Source organism: Coregonus clupeaformis, chromosome 31 (assembly GCF_020615455.1).
Source record: "Coregonus clupeaformis isolate EN_2021a chromosome 31, ASM2061545v1, whole genome shotgun sequence".
In the NCBI taxonomy this organism is placed as follows: domain Eukaryota; kingdom Metazoa; phylum Chordata; class Actinopteri; order Salmoniformes; family Salmonidae; genus Coregonus; species Coregonus clupeaformis.
Window position 1 is genome coordinate 39177973 of NC_059222.1, and position 19384 is coordinate 39197356.

General features: G+C 45.8%; 2 protein-coding genes across 8 annotated transcripts in view; both read right to left on the reverse strand.

The window, feature by feature from the left end:
- Positions 1 to 991, reverse strand: part of LOC121547865 (alpha-N-acetylgalactosaminide alpha-2,6-sialyltransferase 1-like) — a 48783-nt gene extending 47792 nt beyond the window's left edge. The window contains exon 1 of the mRNA XM_041859293.2: positions 888 to 991. Within this exon, the coding sequence (XP_041715227.2) occupies positions 888 to 991 (104 nt within the window). The remainder of the gene's footprint in view (positions 1 to 887) is intronic.
- A 747-nt stretch (positions 992 to 1738) lies between these two features.
- LOC121547712 (matrix-remodeling-associated protein 7) lies at positions 1739 to 19144 on the reverse strand. Of its 7 annotated transcripts, none has more exons than XR_005996543.2 (5): positions 18149 to 19143; positions 5718 to 5881; positions 4696 to 4798; positions 3664 to 3753; positions 1739 to 2354 (listed from the first exon to the last, which is right to left on the reverse strand). XR_005996543.2 is itself a non-coding variant. In XM_041859119.2 (4 exons), exons 1-4 carry the CDS (start codon positions 18557 to 18559, stop codon positions 2232 to 2234), a joined length of 678 nt encoding a protein of 225 aa, XP_041715053.1. In that variant the 5' UTR covers positions 18560 to 19144; the 3' UTR covers positions 1739 to 2231. The 7 variants fall into 7 exon arrangements, 5 of the variants coding, with proteins under 5 accessions (XP_041715053.1, XP_041715052.1, XP_041715054.1 ...); XR_005996542.2 differs by having other exon boundaries at positions 5722 to 5881; positions 18149 to 19133; XM_041859119.2 differs by lacking the exon at positions 3664 to 3753 and having other exon boundaries at positions 5718 to 5758; positions 18149 to 19144.
- Between the last annotated feature and the right edge of the window lie 240 nt (positions 19145 to 19384).

A 19384-nucleotide genomic window follows, 5' to 3' on the forward strand; every position in this document is an offset into this window, starting at 1 on the left:
ACTAAGTGAAAATTTGACTTAAGTGGAATCTAGGATTCACCCCTATAGGATTCACACATACAATAATTATAAACAAAAAAAACTGCACTTCAATGTTCTTTTGTTAGTTAAAAATATATATATTTTCAGATAAAAACCAATTTCCCTTCCACTTCACAATGCTACCACTTTTCAATAATGAGAACTTTTGGGGCGTTTTGATCAAAAGTTAATTATTATTATCCTTTTCTGTAACACTTGACATCACTGCCTTTATTACTATGTAAGTATAAATGTAATTACAGTGTAAAAGTATTGTAATTAATTATTTTTACACTATAAGTACATTGTAAGGTTAGGGTTACTTCAAGTAGTTTACAGTGCAATCCCTTATGAAAAAACAATTGTAGTCAGAGTGCAGTATAACTGCAGTACACTGCTGTATAACGGCAGTTAGAGTGCAAAATAACTACATTATGCTGCAAATACTGCATCCAAAATAACACTTTTTTGATGCAGTAATTTTGCAGTTTGACTGCAGTTACAGTGCAATTACTGTATCCAAACTACCACAGTCCACTGCAGTTACTGCACTTTTACTGCAGTTTCAAAACTGCAATCTTTTTTTGTAAGGCATTACAGTGTAAGACTGAATAGTGTGTGTGAATAAATACATTTAATACACGGTAATAAGTGCACTGTAATGTAAACTGTTTTCTTAACATGTATTTGTTCAAATGCCTGCAAGATGCACCAAATGCAACAATTGCAACAAGAAAATATATATATTAGTTTTCTATTCTTGTTGTGAATGTTCCCCACAATTTTAAATCCTAACGGCTGAATACCGTCCTTTGACTCACTAAACAATTCAAATATGTTGCCATTTGTTGGTGCAGAATACATACCCAATGCTCTGTTCGGAGATATATCCATACAGAAGCACATAGATCAGTGCGCACACGGCGACCACCAGCGCCAAGGGTAAAACTCCCCAGAATCGGCCTGTCATTTCCAAGAGAGAGAAAGAGGATCTACCTAGGTACACTGAAGACGGACTATAACAATATTTTTAAAGAAGTATTTGGTCGTTGTGGGATGCACTGAACTGTTTTGCCTCTCTCCTGCCTTTTTGGCCACTTGCCAGGTTTCACAGGCGTGCCTGTCATGGACCATGGTGTGTAACGATGATAAAGAAAATAGGTTGGTTGATACACCTTTGTAATTTTACCTCTCAATCACTACTGTACTTCCGACACCCCAAAGAGCGGTTCTCAAATTAAAGTTAAAGTAATCTTTATTCATCCTTAATAATAATGTTTCGCAGTATTTAAAACCTTTATGGCTTTCAAAAGCAAAACAAAACACATTACAAAAAGCAAAGCACAATATAATTAATATAGGCGCGGCAGACGGTTTGATTGGGATTAGGCTACTGTGTGACTAACTAACTAATAAACAGTGGTGGAAAAAGTACCCAATTGTCATACTTGAGTAAAAGTAAAGATACCTTAACCAGTTTCAAACTTAGTGTAAAAAGTATGCAGTATAAATGCAGTAAGTATGCAACTCTGCCACAGCTTTGATTTCTGTCTGTAAATGAAAAGGGCTCTACATATAAAATGTGTTATTATTATTATTATTATTATTATTATTATTATTTTGATCGGCATTTAGTCACAGATGACATTGCCAGCCACACGTGCACACACAGGGGAGAAGACAAAATCCAGAATTGACACAATGATGACGCCATTACTTGTATCAAATACACAGTGTTTATTGCTTTGAATGGTATATAAAAGTAATAAACAGCAGAAGCCATATTGGAGTATCTAATGTACATGTTTGTGTTCGCGCCAATGATGTGTTTATTTAAACACAGGGGTCTAGAGGGAGAGGGTGAGAGAAGGATACAGCCGAGGGAAGGTAGGGAATAGCTGAAAGGAGGAAGGTACGTTCAGATAAGTGTTTGTTGTGAGGCTTGCTGAAACTGTTGGCTTTCATGGGTGTGTACGGTATAAGAACATCTTAGATCGTATCAGACCAATCAAATCACTCAGGTCCAACTATCCAAAGCCTGATTAGCTATCGCCTCAGAATCTTTAGAGAAGAGTACGTGCCTCAAAATAGAGCGGACCATTGAAACAACACCCCCTTTGAAACCCAGGGGACCATGTGAATGCACCTTAATCTTGATTGTCGGTTTTATGTGGGATTAACATAGAGTAGAGTTTGGGGAAAGTAGTAGACTAGGGGTTTAGATGGAGTAGAGTCTGAGTTGCTCCTCCACGTCTCCCTCTGACACCTCCCCAAACGTCTCCTGGTTCTCCTTCAGCAGCTGGAAGATGGCTGCCAGCTGCTCCTGTTGCACCCTTGGAAAAACACACAGGTAAACAAATCTGAGTCTCCACTCTGCTGCCCTCACCTGGCCAATGATAGAGATAGAGCCCAGAGCGACAGAGGCTGGTTTTTAAACATTTACGTCATTTAGCAGACGCTCTTATTCAGAGTGACTTAAACAAACTCTAGTCTACATACATGCACAGATGGTTAACGACAAGTGGTTCATGATAAAAATTCTGAACCTAGGTCAGCAAAGCTAGATGACGGTACAGCCCAGATAGAAAAAGCTATACGGACACTCCTTATCTGCAAACCAACATTTAATTTCAGAATTGGTTAAAATTAGGTTAAGGTTATGTTTTGGATTTTGGTTGTTCGTTTTGCAGGTCATCAGTGTCTTTATAGTCTCTCCCAACCCAGCTAAGAAACACAGAACAGTGAATATGGTGTGAGCAAAATCTGGCCTGCGGTCTGAGGTGATCACTAGAGACACACAGGTGACAGTTAAGTCCCAATCAACCCCTTGGAAAGTAATAAAGGGAATATTTTATTTTTTAAAGGGTATGTATATATATATATATATGTATATATATATATATATATATATATATATATATATATATATATATATATGTATGTATATGCATATATGTATGTATGTATGTATGTATGTATATATATATATATATATGCGAGAGAAAAAAAGCATATGGGGGATTGGAAGTGATGCAGACAATTACATTGATGGAACCTACAATCTATCTGCAATATTAAAGCTGATCTACCCCCTATAAAAAAAAATAAGAAAAAAAACAACAACAAAAAAACAATCAACACCTTACCTACCACTGAGAAACACCTGATTTGTACTCAACACCTGGGAACCATGGCAACGGCCTCAGGGGAGCTGGGGGGATGGAGCAGGGAAGAGGAAGAGGAAGAGGAGGGGGGCTGCATCCATGTGGTGTTGGTTTGAGGAGCATGAAGGACATGGGTATATGGGACGGGGGCAGGGGACTAGATGGTAGGTCACTAGATGGTAGGTCACTAGATGGTAGGTCACTAGATGGTAGGTCACTAGATGGTAGGTCACTAGATGGTAGGTCACTAGATGGTAGGTCACTAGATGGTAGGTCACTAGATGTCCATGCTAGAAAAGACAATGGGCTTCAAAACGGAATACCTTTGAAAATACCTTTGCTTTTTGGTGTCAGTTTAGATTAGATTAAGTTTCAAAATCACATCGGAGGTTAGAGTTTAAGCACATCCATCCGTCCTAGCATGGTCAGGCAATGACGTCGCTAATGAATTAGGGCAAATGATTTGTTCATACTTTACCATGCTTTTACTACAACCCCTGTCTGTCTGCATGTCTGTCGGTCTGTCCGAGGGTCTTACAGAGAGGTAAAGTCAGTGGTGAACTCTACCCTGCAGAAATAAACAGCAGGACACAGATGTTACAGACAGACACCATGCCTGGGTGGGTCTCTGAATAGGAAGCCTGGGTTTCTGCTGGAGTAAAACACTGATCCAAGGTCTGATTTGTGTTTCTCCCACAACTCGTGGGGGGGGTTTCTTTCTTTCTTTCTTTCTTTCTTTCTTTCTTTCTTTCTTTCTTTCTTTCTTTCTTTCTTTCTTATCCCTGGTCAGTCCTAAGTCCCCAGTGGTGCCGTGGATAGAAGCAACTGCTAAGCAAAGTCACCTCACAGAGACAACACTCACTGACACACACTGACGCTTGGAGAGAGGGAGAGGGGCTGTAAGGTAGAAGAGGACACTGGACAGGAGAGGGTTAAACTGAGTTGGAAAGACTATTTACAGTGACCGTGTCCGAAATCTGTCTTGCCTACTAAATCTGAAAACTACATACTGTGTACTAATCGTACTACATAGTATTTAGAACATAATTTTTAGTAAAAATGTATGCAGTAAGCAACAAAGATGAACATTCTAAGCTCATCCATACTGAGAAGGCGTCATGTAATGCATAATCGCGCTAGTTCCCCCGCCACTTGTTCATTTTGGTAGAGCGCATCCCCTATTCTGATAATAAGCTGTTGTCAAACGCACGTGGGTCTCAAAAGACGATTGTCTTCCTCAATAGTGTGAAGCAAATTCTACTAGATGAAAATCTGAAATGAGTATGGCATCCTGGCATTTAAAGTATACTACATTTTCGAAATCTCACATCCTATAAAACTTTATATTTTCGCATACCCAAAAAGCCTACTATTTAGAACGCAAGTATGGGTATTCGGGTACGGCCAGTTACTGCTGGTAAGCAGAGGCACTTAAATAAGTGGAAAGGAGAGGAGAATAGCAGAGGAAGCCACGTCAGAGTATTGAGATGCTGCCCAGTCCAGCACTGACCTCTGTTCCTCCTCCAGCTCCTCTTTGGTTATCATCTTCTTCATCTGGCTGGTCCGGGGGGCGTATTTCATGGGCGCATGTTCTGCGTCCACTTCTTCCATATCTGCTGAGAGAAAAATAATCAGTTGGTGCTGTTGGAATCACAGTGGTCAGTCACCAGCCCTACTCCTGGAGAGCTACATGTTATGCAGGCTTTTATTCCAGCCAACACTAACACACCTGACTCTACTGATCAACTGATCACCAAGGCCTTGATTAGCTGAAATCAGGTGTGTTTTTGCTAGGCTGAAACAAAAGCTGGCACATTGTGTAGGTCAACGGCACCGAAGTTGGTGGCCAGTGCTCCATCCACAGTGATTAAAGCATTACATTCTGACCAGACCGCTTGCACGTGCGCCATCGCGTGCATGTTGATTTTGTCCACCCACACCAGACGCGATCAGGACACGCAGGTTGAAATATCAAAACGAACTCTGAACCAACTATATTAATTTGGGGACAGGTCGAAAAGCATTAAACATTTATGTCAATTTAGCTAGATAGCTTGCTGTTGCTAGCTAATTTGTCCTGGGATATAAACATTGGGTTGTTATTTTACCTGAAATGCACAAGGTCCTCTACTCCGACAATTAATCCACAGATAAAAGGTTAAACCGAGTTTGTTTCTAGTAATCTCTCCTCCTTCAGGCTTCTTCTTCTTTGGACTTTATATGGCGGTTGGCAACCAACTTTAAGGTGCATTACCACCACCAACTGGACTGGAGTGTGGACCTCAGTTCATCTTTCAATCACCCACGTGGGTATATGCTCCTAAAAACCAATGAGGAGATGGGAGAGGCGGGACTTGCAGCGCGTCAAGTGTCACAAATAGAACCAAGTTCTATTATAGTGCCTGGCTACGCAAACGCTCGTTGACGCACGCGAGCAGTTTGGATGAAATGATTGAATAACATGTATGTGTAGATTTATTTTGCACCGCTCGCGCACGCGACGCGAGCGGTGTGGTCAGCATGTTAGCTTACTCACAGTTGCTGTCCTCCGGGCTCTCTGTGGCGCCCCCTGTCTGTTGGTGGGAGAAAGGACACAGTAATGACCACCCCTCAGGGAACTGTAGGTGACCAAAGTCTCTTCCTTGAATGTCCACCGCCGCTGAGGCAGGGTTTGAGGTCCAGCACTGTTGGTCAGACTGTCAGAGATTAAGAGAGAGAGGAAGAGAGACAGAGAGAGATGGAAGAGAGACAGAGAGAGAGGAAGAGAGACAGAGAGAGATGGAAGAGAGACAGAGAGAGAGGAAGAGAGACAGAGAGAGAGGAAGAGAGACAGAGAGAGAAAAAGAGAGACAGAGGGGAAGAGAGAGAAAAAGAGAGACAGAGAGAGATCGAAGAGAGACAGAGAGAGAGGAAGAGAGACAGAGAGAGATCGAAGAGAGACAGAGAGAGATCGAAGAGAGACAGAGAGAGATGGAAGAGAGACAGAGAGAGATGGAAGAGAGACAGAGAGAGATGGAAGAGAGACAGAGAGAGATGGAAGAGAGACAGAGAGAGATGGAAGAGAGAGAGAGAGAGATGGAAGAGAGACAGAGCGAGATGGAAGAGAGACAGAGAGAGATGGAAGAGAGAGAGAGAGAGGAAGAGAGACAGAGAGAGATGGAAGAGAGACAGAGAGAGAGGAAGAGAGACAGCGAGAGATGGAAGAGAGACAGAGAGAGAGGAAGAGAGACAGAGAGAGAGGAAGAGAGACAGAGAGAGATGGAAGGAGAAAGTGAGGTTGAGAAACATTGGACTCCGGGCCGGCTCCAGGCACAAGCAGCATAAGTGGTCGCTTACGGAAATGTGTTATAAAATTGCAAAGATTTATCTCCGCCCAATGGCAAAATGTGTAGAACTGCAGAAAACTTGCTTTAAAACTGCTACATTTTCTCTAAGCCCCATGGCAAAATGTGTCAAATTGCAGGAAATGTACTTTAAAACGTATGTTTTTCTCTGCCATAGAGTGGAGCCACCATAGAATTAGGAATTAGAATACTAGCATGGACATGGACCTTCTTATGATGGGATAAAGGTCAGCCATTTCGGTCAAGGAGTTGGTCAACCATGATTTGCTAGTGCTTTGATAAGACGCTTATAAGTAATCCCGCTATGCCCTCCGACGAACCATCAAACAGGCAAAGAGTCAGTACAGGACTAAGATTGAATCGTACTACACCGGCTCTGACGCTTGTCGGATGTGGCAGGGCTTGAAAACTATTACAGACTACAAAGGGAAGCACAGCCGCGAGCTGCCCAGTGACACAAGACTTCCAGACGAGCTAAACCACTTCTATGCTCACTTCGAGGCATGCAACATTGAAGCATGCATGTGAGCACCAGCTGTTCCGGATGACTATGTGATCACGCTCTCCGTAGCCGATGTGAGTAAGACTTTTAAGCAGGTCAACATTCACAAGGCCGCAGGGCCAGACGGATTACCAGGACGTGTACTCCGAGCATGTGCTGACCAACTGGCAAGTGTCTTCACTGACATTTTCAACATGTCCCTGACTTAGTCTGTAATACCAACATGTTTCAAGCAGACCACCATAGTCCCCGTGCCCAAGGACACTAAGATAACCTGCCTAAATGACTACCGACCCGTAGCACTGACGTCTGTAGCCATGAAGTGCTTTGAATGGCTGGTCATGGCTCACATCAACACCATTATCCCAGAAACCCTAGACCCACTGAATTAGCATACCGCCGCAACAGATCCACAGATGATGCAATCTCTATTGCACTCCACACTGCCCTTTCCCACCTGGACAATAAGAACACCTACGTGAGAGTGCTATTCATTGACTACAGCTCAGCATTCAACCCCATAGTGCCCTCAAAGCTCATCACTAAGCTAAGGATCCTGGGACTAAACACCTCCCGCTGCAACTGGATCCTGGACTTCCTGACGGGCCGCCCCAGGTGGTAAGGGTAGGTAACAACACATCTGCCACACTGATCCTCAACATGGGGGCCCCTCAGGGGTGCATGCTCAGTCCCCTCCTGTACTCCCTGTTCACCCATGACTGCATGGCCAGGCACGATTCCAACACCATCATTAAGTTTGCCGACGACGCAACAGTGGTAGGCCTGATCACCGACAATAGGGAGGAGGTCAGAGACCTGGCCGTGTGGTGCCAGGATAACAACCTCTCCCTTAACGTGACCAAGACAAAGGAGATGATTGTGGACTACAGGAAAAAAAAGAGGACTGAGCATGCCCCCATTCTCATCAACGGAGCTGTAGTGGAACAGGTTAAGAGCTTCAAGTTCCTTGGTGTCCACATCACCAACGAACTATCATGGTCCAAACACACCAAGACAGTCGTGAAGAGGGCACAACAAAGCCTATTCCCCCTCAGGAGACTGAAAAGATTTGGCATGGGTCCTCAGATCCTCAAAAAATTATACAGCTGCACCATCGAGAGCGTCCTGATTGGTTGGGCCTGGTACACTGCCTGGTATGGCAACTGCTCTGCCTCCGACCACAAGGCACTACCTGAGGGTAGTGTGTACGGCCCAGTACATTACTGGGGCCAAGCTTCCTGCCATCCAGGACCTCTATACCAGGCGGTGTCAGAGGAAGGCCCTCAAAATGGTCAAAGACTCCAGCCACCCTAGTCATAGACTGTTCTCTCTGCTACCGCATGGCAAGCGGTACCGGAGTGCCAAGTTTAGGTCCAAAAGACTTCTCAACAGCTTCTACCCCCAAGGCATAAGACTCCTGAAAAGCGAATCATGGCTACTCAAACTATTTGAACTGCCCTTTTTACGCTGCTGCTACTCTGTTAATTATTTATGCATAGTCATTTTAACTCTACCCACATGTACATATTACCTCAACTAGCCGGTGCCCCGCACATTGACACTGCACCGGTACCCCCCTGTACAGTGAAGGAAAAAAGTATTTGATCCCCTGCTGATTTTGTACGTTTGCCCACTGACAAAGAAATGATCAGTCTATAATTGTAATGGTAGGTTTATTTGAACAGTGAGAGACAGAATAACAACAACAAAATCCAGAAAAACGCATGTCAAAAATGTTAGAAATTGATTTGCATTTTAATGAGGGAAATAAGTATTTGACCCCCTCTCAATCAGAAAGATTTCTGGCTCCCAGGTGTCTTTTATACAGGTAACGAGCTGAGATTAGGAGCACACTCTTAAAGGGAGTGCTCCTAATCTCAGCATGTTACCTGTATAAAAGACACCTGTCCACAGAAGCAATCAATCAATCAGATTCCAAACTCTCCACCATGGCCAAGACCAAAGAGCTCTCCAAGGATGTCAGGGACAAGATTGTAGACCTACACAAGGCTGGAATGGGCTACAAGACCATCGCCAAGCAGCTTGGTGAGAAGGTGACAACAGTTGGTGCGATTATTCGCAAATGGAAGAAACACAAAATAACTGTCAATCTCCCTCATCCTGGGGCTCCATGCAAGATCTCACCTCGTGGAGTTGCAATGATCATGAGAACGGTGAGGAATCAGCCCAGAACTACACAGGAGGATCTTGTCAATGATCTCAAGGCAGCTGGGACCATAGTCACCAAGAAAACAATTGGTAACACACTTCGCCGTGAAGGACTGAAATCCTGCAGCGCCCGCAAGGTCCCCCTACTCAAGAAAGCACATATACAGGCCCGTCTGAAGTTTGCCAATGAACATCTGAATGATTCAGAGGAGAACTGGGTGAAAGTGTTGTGGTCAGATGAGACCAAAATCCAGCTCTTTGGCATCAACTCAACTCGCCGTGTTTGGAGGAGGAGGAATGCTGCCTATGACCCCAAGAACACCATCCACACCGTCAAACATGGAGGTGGAAACATTATGCTTTGGGGGTGTTTTTCTGCTAAGGGGACAGGACAACTTCACCGCATCAAAGGGACGATGGACGGGGCCATGTACCGTCAAATCTTGGGTGAGAACCTCCTTCCCTCAGCCAGGGCATTGAAAATTGGTCATGGATGGGTATTCCAGCATGACAATGACCCAAAACACACGGCCAAGGCAATAAAGGAGTGGCTCAAGAAGAAGCACATTAAGGTCCTGGAGTGGCCTAGCCAGTCTCCAGACCTTAATCCCATAGAAAATCTGTGGAGGGAGCTGAAGGTTTGAGTTGCCAAACATCAGCCTCGAAGCCTTAATGACTTGGAGAAGATCTGCAAAGAGGAGTGGGACAAGATCCCTCCTGAGATGTGTGCAAACCTGGTGGCCAACTACAAGAAACTTCTGCTCTTTTTTTGTCAACACTTTTTTGTTGTTGTTTTATTTTACTTTTTTTATTTAAAAAATAAATGCATTGTTGGTTAGGGGCTGTAAGTAAGCATTTCACTGTAATGTCTACACCTGTTGTATTCGGCGCATGTGGCCAATAAAATTTGATTTGATATTGTGTAAAATAATGAATTTGAAGAATTTATCTGCACTGTATGTTTGTTAACTAGCTAGCCAGACAGGAATGATTTATAGGAATGATTCAATAAATGTTTTAAATTAACTGCCAATATGCCAACATTCCATTCAAACAATGCAGTCAATCCACATTTACATACATTTACATTTTAGTCATTTAGCAGACGCTCTTATCCAGAGCGACTTACAGGAGCAATTAGGGTAAAGTGCCTTGCTCAAGGGCACATTTACGTCATTTAGCAGACGCTCTTATCCAGAGCGACTCACCAATTGGAGCGTTCACCCTATAGCCAGTGGGATAACCACTTTACAATTTTGGGGGGGATAGAAGGATTACTTTATCCTATCCCAGGTATTCCTTAAAGAGGTGGGGTTTCAAATGTCTCCGGAAGGTGGTGAGTGACTCCGCTGTCCTGGCGTCGTGAGGGAGCTTGTTCCACCATTGGGGTGCCAGAGCAGCGAACAGTTTTGACTGGGCTGAGCGGGAACTATGCTTCCGCAGAGGAAGGGAGCCAGCAGGCCAGAGGTGGATGAACGCAATGCCCTCGTTTGGGTGTAGGGACTGATCAGAGCCCGAAGGTACAGAGGTGCCGTTCCCCTCACTGCTCCATAGGCAAGCACCATGGTCTTGTAGCGGATGCGAGCTTCAACTGGAAGCCAGTGGAGTGTGCGGAGGAGGGGGTGACGTGAGAGAACTTGGGAAGGTTGAACACCAGACGGGCTGCGGCATTCTGGATGAGTTGTAGGGGTTTAATGGCACAGGCAGGGAGGCCAGCCAACAGCGAGTTGCAGTAGTCCAGACGGGAGATGACAAGTGCCTGGATTAGGACCTGTGCCGCTTCCTGTGTAAGGCAGGGTCGTACTCTCCGAATGTTGTAGAGCATGAACCTGCAGGAGCGGGTCACCGCCTTGATGTTGGCGGAGAACGACAGGGTGTTGTCCAGGGTCACGCCTAGGCTCTTCGCACTCTGGGAGGAGGACACAGCGGAGTTGTCAACCGTGATGGCGAGATCATGGAACGGGCAGTCCTTCCCCGGGAGGAAGAGCAGCTCCGTCTTGCCAGGGTTCAGCTTGAGGTGGTGATCCGTCATCCATACTGATATGTCTGCCAGACATGCAGAGATGCGATTCGCCACCTGGTTATCAGAAGGGGGAAAGGAGAAGATTAGTTGTGTATCGTCAGCGTAGCAATGATAGGAGAGGCCATGTGAGGATATGACAGAGCCAAGTGACTTGGTGTATAGGGAGAAAAGGAGAGGGCCTAGAACTGAGCCCTGGGGGACACCAGTGGTGAGAGCACGTGGTGCGGAGACAGCTTCTCGCCACGCCACTTGGTAGGAGCGACCGGTCAGGTAGGACGCAATCCAGGAGTGAGCCGCGCCGGAGATGCCCAGCTCGGAGAGGGTGGAGAGGAGGATCTGATGGTTCACATTATCAAAGGCAGCAGACAGGTCTAGAAGGACAAGAGCAGAGGAGAGAGAGTTAGCTTTAGCAGTGCGGAGAGCCTCCGTGACACAGAGAAGAGCAGTCTCAGTTGAATGACCAGTCCTGAAACCTGACTGGTTTGGATCAAGAAGGTCATTCTGAGAGAGATAGCAAGAGAGTTGGCTAAAGACGGCACGTTCAATAGTTTTGGAAAGAAAAGAAAGAAGGGATACTGGTCTGTAGTTGTTGACATCAGTGGGATCGAGTGTTGGTTTCTTGAGAAGGGGAGCAACTCTCGCTCTCTTGAAGACGGAAGGGACATGGCCAGCGGTCAAGGATGAGTTGATCAGCGAGGTGAGGTAGGGGAGAAGGTCACCGGAGATGGTCTGGAGAAGAGAGGAGGGGATGGGGTCAAGCGGGCAGGTTGTTGGGCGGCCTGCAGTCACAAGTCGCAGGATTTTATCTGGAGAGAGAGGGGAGAAAGAAGTCAAAGCATAGGGTAGGGCAGTGTGAGTAGGACCAGCAGTGTCATTAGACTTAACAAACGAGGATCGAATGTCGTCAACCTTCTTTTCAAAGTGGTTGACGAAGTCATCCACAGAGAGAGAGGAGGGGGGCGGGGGATTCAGGAGGGAGGAAAATGTGGCAAAGAGCTTCCTAGGGTTAGAGGCAGATGCTTGGAATTTAGAGTGGTAGAAAGTGGCCTTAGCAGCAGAAACAGATGAAGAAAATGTAGAGAGGAGGGAGTGAAAAGATGCCAGGTCGGCAGGGAGTTTAGTTTTCTTCCATTTCCGCTCCGCTGCCCGGAGCTCTGTTCTGTGAGCTCGCAATGAGTCATCAAGCCACGGAGCTGGAGGGGAGGACCGAGCCGGCCGGGAGGATAGGGGACACAGAGAGTCAAAGGATGCAGAAAGGGAGGAGAGGAGGGTTGAGGAGGCAGAATCAGGAGATTGGAGGGAGAAGGATTGAGCAGAGGGAAGAGATGATAGGATGGAAGAGGAGAGAGTAGTGGGAGAGAGAGAGCGAAGGTTGCGGCGGCGCATTACCATCTGTGTAGGGGCAGAGTGAGTAGTGTGGGAGGAGAGCGAGAGAGAAAAGGAAACAAAGTAGTGGTCGGAGACATGGAGGGGAGTTGCAGTGAGATTAGTAGAAGAGCAGCATCTAGTAAAGATGAGGTCAAGCGTATTGCCTGCCTTGTGAGTAGGGGGACGGTGAGAGGGTGAGGTCAAAAGAGGAGAGAAGTGGAAAGAAGGAGGCAGAGAGAAATGAGTCAAATGTGGACATAGGGAGGTTGAAATCCCCCAAAACTGTGAGGGGTGAGCCATCCTCAGGAAAGGAACTTATCAAGGCGTCAAGCTCATTGATGAACTCTCCAAGGGAACCTGGAGGGCGATAGATGACAAGGATATTAAGCTTAAATGGGCTAGTGACTGTGACAGCATGGAATTCAAATGAGGAGATAGACAGATGGGTTAGGGGAAAAATTGAGAATGTCCACTTGGGAGAGATGAGGATTCCTGTGCCACCACCCCTCTGACCAGATGCTCTCGGGGTATGCGAGAACACATGGTCAGACGAGGAGAGAGCAGTAGGAGTAGCAGTGTTTTCAGTGGTAATCCATGTTTCCGTCAGCGCCAGGAAGTCGAGGGACTGGAGATTAGCATAGGCTGGGATGAAGTCAGCTTTGTTGGCAGCAGAACGGCAGTTCCAGAGGCTGCCTGAGACCTGGAACTCCAGGTGTGGGGTGCGTGCAGGGACCACCAGGTTAGAGAGGCAGCAGCCACGCGGTGTGGGGCGTTTGTGTAGCCTGTGCAGAGAGGAGAGAACAGGGATAGGCAGAGGCATAGTTGACAGGCTGTAGCAAATGGCTACAATAATGCAGAGGAGATCGGAATGAAATGAACTAAACATCTGGGACAGTAGAGAGCAGGGCCTCCCTCACCAAAAACTTCTACTTCTAACAACTATAATTGTTTCACTGAACCACCCAAACAAAAACTCTACCAACTTCCACCTTTAGAAATCAGAATTGTTGTGAACCACAGCGGTTCAATGTTTAAAGGAATAGACTCAACCCACTTTATTCAGCTAGCTAACTAGCTAGCTGAACCCACAGCCCTACACTGACTGAAATCAGTTGATGATAGGTTATAGACAAGTTGTATATTCCACAAGTGCTGAATTAGCGTCATATAATAGCACTCACAGCTTTCCAAAAAACTCAAATTGAGACATTTATGGTATGTTAACATATATTTTAGAGGCTATTTATACAGACATTTTGTATAAAACCCACTCAAACTGTACTTATAATTATGACAATATTTTAGGTTGACAATTTTATTACACCATTTCTGATATATCACATCTTACTAAAATCAGGATTATGCCTCTACTGCCATTCATTCCAAGTAGACTGGTTTGGATTTCTCCCTGACCAATATGGCTGGCATTTTCACACCATTCTGGAACGTTGAGGGTTTATGACATAGCCCCTCTAGTAATTTAATTCATTGGTTGCACGTTGCATCAAAATATTGTTTTGAACATTCGTTTTAGGACTGATGCTCAACTGAGCATTCTATTCAATGCATCCTCATTGGGCGCTGATTAAGATTTGGTCTAAAGTGTATTACTGTGGCTTGAAAACACACTTACCTTCTATTTTTTTTAAGGGGTTGTAACTTAATATTAGGAAGGTGTTCCTAATGTTTTGTATGTAAAGTGTATGTGATCATATACAAATCCTGTTTTTTTCTGCATAGAAAAGTCTTGGGCGGGCTGCCTAAGTGTTATTATGTCCCCAAAAATTATTTTTTTAAATCAAAAATTGGAATGGAAAAACATTTTCAGTTTAAACTTAAACGACTAAAACCAGATATAAAGTATGTAGAGATAACAATCAACAAAATAAAAGCTAGAAAGTCAGAGAATCTAAAATTTAAAAAATGATGCATTCAGGAGTATTTTTGGCATGGCATGGGGCCTCCATTGATTTTGTTATAATGTCTGCTCTCTCCTCGTCTGACCATGTGTTCTCGCATACCCCGAGAGCATCTGGTCAGAGGGGTGGTGGCACAGGAATCCTCATCTCTCCCAAGTGGTCATTCTCAATTTTTCCCCTAACCCATCTGTCTATCTCCTCATTTGAATTCCATGCTGTCACAGTCACTAGCCCATTTAAGCTTAATATCCTTGTCATCTATCGCCCTCCAGGTTCCCTTGGAGAGTTCATCAATGAGCTTGACGCCTTGATAAGTTCCTTTCCTGAGGATGGCTCACCCCTCACAGTTTTGGGGGATTTCAACCTCCCTACGTCTACATTTGACTCATTTCTCTCTGCCTCCTTCTTTCCACTCCTCTCCTCTTTTGACCTCACCCTCTCACCGTCCCCCCTACTCACAAGGCAGGCAATACGCTTGACCTCATCTTTACTAGATGCTGCTCTTCTACTAATCTCACTGCAACTCCCCTCCATGTCTCCGACCACTACTTTGTTTCCTTTTCTCTCTCGCTCTCCTCCAACACTACTCACTCTGCCCCTACACAGATGGTAATGCGCCGCCGCAACCTTCGCTCTCTCTCTCCCACTACTCTCTCCTCTTCCATCCTATCATCTCTTCCCTCTGCTCAATCCTTCTCCCTCCAATCTCCTGATTCTGCCTCCTCAACCCTCCTCTCCTCCCTTTCTGCATCCTTTGACTCTCTGTGTCCCCTATCCTCCCGGCCGGCTCGGTCCTCCCCTCCAGCTCCGTGGCTTGATGACTCATTGCGAGCTCACAGAACAGAGCTCCGGGCAGCGGAGCGGAAATGGAAGAAAACTAAACTCCCTGCCGACCTGGCATCTTTTCACTCCCTCCTCTCTACATTTTCTTCATCTGTTTCTGCTGCTAAGGCCACTTTCTACCACTCTAAATTCCAAGCATCTGCCTCTAACCCTAGGAAGCTCTTTGCCACATTCTCCTCCCTGCTGAATCCTCCCCCCCTCCTCTCTCTCTGTGGATGACTTCGACAACCTGCCCGCTTGACCCCATCCCCTCCTCTCTTCTCCAGACCATCTCCGGTGACCTTCTCCCCTACCTCACCTCGCTGATCAACTCATCCTTGACCGCTGGCTATGTCCCTTCCGTCTTCAAGAGAGCGAGAGTTGCACCCCTTCTCAAAAAACCAACACTCGATCCCACTGATGTCAACAACTACAGACCAGTATCCCTTCTTTCTTTTCTTTCCAAAACTATTGAGCGTGCCGTCTTTAGCCAACTCTCTTGCTATCTCTCTCAGAATGACCTTCTTGATCCAAACCAGTCAGGTTTCAGGACTGGTCATTCAACTGAGACTGCTCTTCTCTGTGTCACGGAGGCTCTCCGCACTGCTAAAGCTAACTCTCTCTCCTCTGCTCTTGTCCTTCTAGACCTGTCTGCTGCCTTTGATACTGTGAACCATCAGATCCTCCTCTCCACCCTCTCCGAGCTGGGCATCTCCGGCGCGGCTCACTCCTGGATTGCGTCCTACCTGACCCGTCGCTCCTACCAAGTGGCGTGGCGAAGCTGCCTCCGCACCACGTGCTCTCACCACTGGTGTCCCCAGGGCTCAGTTCTAGGCCCTCTCCTATTCTCCCTATACACCAAGTCACTTGGCTCTGTCATATCCTCACATGGCCTCTCCTATCATTGCTACGCTGACGATACACAACTAATCTTCTCCTTTCCCCCTTCTGATAACCAGGTGGCGAATCGCATCTCTGCATGTCTGGCAGACATATCAGTATGGATGACGGATCACCACCTCAAGCTGAACCCTGGCAAGACGGAGCTGCTCTTCCTCCCGGGGAAGGACTGCCCGTTCCATGATCTCGCCATCACGGTTGACAACTCCGTTGTGTCCTCCTCCCAGAGTGCGAAGAGCCTTGGCGTGACCCTGGACAACACCCTGTCGTTCTCCGCTAACATCAAGGCGGTGACCCGATCCTGCAGGTTCATGCTCTACAACATTCGAGAGTACGACCCTGCCTTACACAGGAAGCGGCACAGGTCCTAATCCAGGCACTTGTCATCTCCCGTCTGGATTACTGCAACTCGCTGTTGGCTGGCCTCCCCTGCCTGTGCCATTAAACCCTACAACTCATCCAGAATGCCGCAGCCCGTCTGGTGTTCAACCTTCCCAAGTTCTCTCACGTCACCCCCCTCCTCCGCACACTCCACTGGCTTCCAGTTGAAGCTCGCATCCGTTACAAGACCATGGTGCTTGCCTATGGAGCAGTGAGGGGAACGGCACCTCCGTACCTTCAGGCTCTGATCAGTCCCTACACCCAAACGAGGGCATTGCGTTCATCCACCTCTGGCCTGCTGGCTCCCCTTCCTCTGCGGAAGCATAGTTCCCGCTCAGCCCAGTCAAAACTGTTCGCTGCTCTGGCACCCCAATGGTGGAACAAGCTCCCTCACGACGCCAGGACAGCGGAGTCACTCACCACCTTCCGGAGACATTTGAAACCCCACCTCTTTAAGGAATACCTGGGATAGGATAAAGTAATCCTTCTACCCCCCCAAAAAAAAATAAAAAATAAAAAATAAAAAATATTGTAAAGTGGTTATCCCACTGGCTATAGGGTGAATGCACCAATTTGTAAGTCGCTCTGGATAAGAGCGTCTGCTAAATGACGTAAATGTGCCCTTGAGCAAGGCACTTAACCCTAATTGCTCCTGTAAGTCGCTCTGGATAAGAGCGTCTGCTAAATGACTAAAATGTAATGTAAATGTAAATGTTTGAGTCACTCGGATAGCATAAATTAGCATTAAAACAAATTTCTCTCTCAGCCTCATGGCAAAATATGTCATGGAAAGAGCATGAGTTCTTAATGTTTGGTATACACAGTGTATATCTCTCTATGCATGGGAATACTTTGGAACAGATTTCCAAAATTTAAATCACTTGGAGCTGATTTGCTGGTTTTTTTACAGTCTTTTATGTCCAACAATAAAATAAAAAATAAACTTTTTTTTTTTTTTGCTCAGAAAACTTGGGGGATCAAATAAAATCACCCGCGTGCCAAATTCGGCCTTCGGGAACCCTGGACTAGACCATCCTATATGTTGTGCTGCTGAAGTCTTTTCATGCCAGTCAAAGCCTGTGTTGTGTAAATCAATTACATAGCTCATGCTCCCTTTCTCTTTCCGTCTCTCCAAGTTGCTGACAGCCGACTGTTTCTTCTCAGTATCTATGGTGATGGTTCAGCCAGTCAGACACAGTGGACTGGACTGCCACCCACTGTGCACTTCAGCAAATCATTGAGGCATGCTTGTAGGCTACTTGCAGCAAGGCATGGCTCATTAAATTAGAGGTACTCTACCAGATAAATATGACATTTGTGATGTATTGGCCTCGGCTCTGTAGCCTATCTGTGTGATCATGTAATTTAGTTGGCTGTGCAGCAAATAGGGTCACCTTGGTTCAAAAGCTGCCTATCATGCGTCTTACCTGCAATACCTTCCTGACCAAGGTGAGAAACGGTGTATTCTGATAATATATCAATAATATTATAATCAAACATATTAGATAGGCTACTAATACAGAACATTATATTACCATAATGCCAGATTTCATATTTCCCTCGTTCGTGGCATCATGGATCCTAACTTCAGCAGCGTGCAGCCCCTCCTCCCCAACTGTCCTTCTGTCTGCTGCCACCGGGTCCGTTATCTTCCCCACGAATCGGCGTTGACTGTCCTCCTCCGGTTTGTTCGTAGAGGTTAGCCCTGCTACTGTCCCCTGTTGCTCCGTAAGATTTACCGACGGTCCTGTTTTAACTAATCCGGCTTTTACCTCCTCTCTCACAGACTGCGCCAAAGAGCCCTCCTCCCCTGAGTGATCTGCTTTGGATGCAGCAGAGCCAGAGGACGAGGCAGAGGCAGTAGTATCGTTGTTACTGAACAATGTAGTCACCAGAATAATAGTAAGAAACGTGAAGAGAATAAGCAATATAAAACTAAATTCCATTGTTGCTGACAGAAAGCGTGTTGACTTTTCAAGTCAGCAAAATATGATATATTTATCCTATTGTCTAATATTTTTGTCTGTTATTTAAAAAAAAGTAGTCTCTACCGCTTAGCCTATACCGGAGAAATACCGTTAAATAAGATCACTCATGTGATAGTCAGTAGCAGTTTGCCTCCCCGCATCCCGATGGCTTTGTTGCTGTAATATTACCGACAAACTTGTACACTAGCGTAGCTCCGAATGTATGGCGCTTTCTAGACTACTGGTAGCTCGTATGAAACGGGTCAAATCAGGACGTCAGTCGGAAAGACGGAACTCTAGAAAGACGCCCAAATTTCCGCCTTGGAATTCCGAGTTGGATGACCGTTGAAAACGATTTTACCCAGTCGGAGCAAAAAAAAATTCTCCGAGTTCCCAGTTGTCATGGACGCACTGAAAACGGATACATCCGAGTTCCCAGTTGTTTTGAACGCGACAAAGGTCGTAGAAAAAAAGATGCTTTGACCACGGTGACACGCCTCGAAAGGAAACGTAATTTCCTCCATCGCTCGTGAGGGAGTTATATTAACCTGAGATGCAGTGCACCAGTCTATGGCCCGTTACGGTGAACGGCCAAAAGCGGTGAAATAAGAGCGCACTTCGTCCTTGGGACGTCCCTAACTTTAACCTCTACCCGTACCTTAAGCATAACCGTAACCATTTTAAATGTCAACTTTAATGGTGTAGGGACTTCCCAAGGATCCCAGATAGCACGGACCCTTCTCAAATCTAACAATCTGCACAGCTCAATCATGTTGTCAACAAGCACTGGAGTGGCACACACCC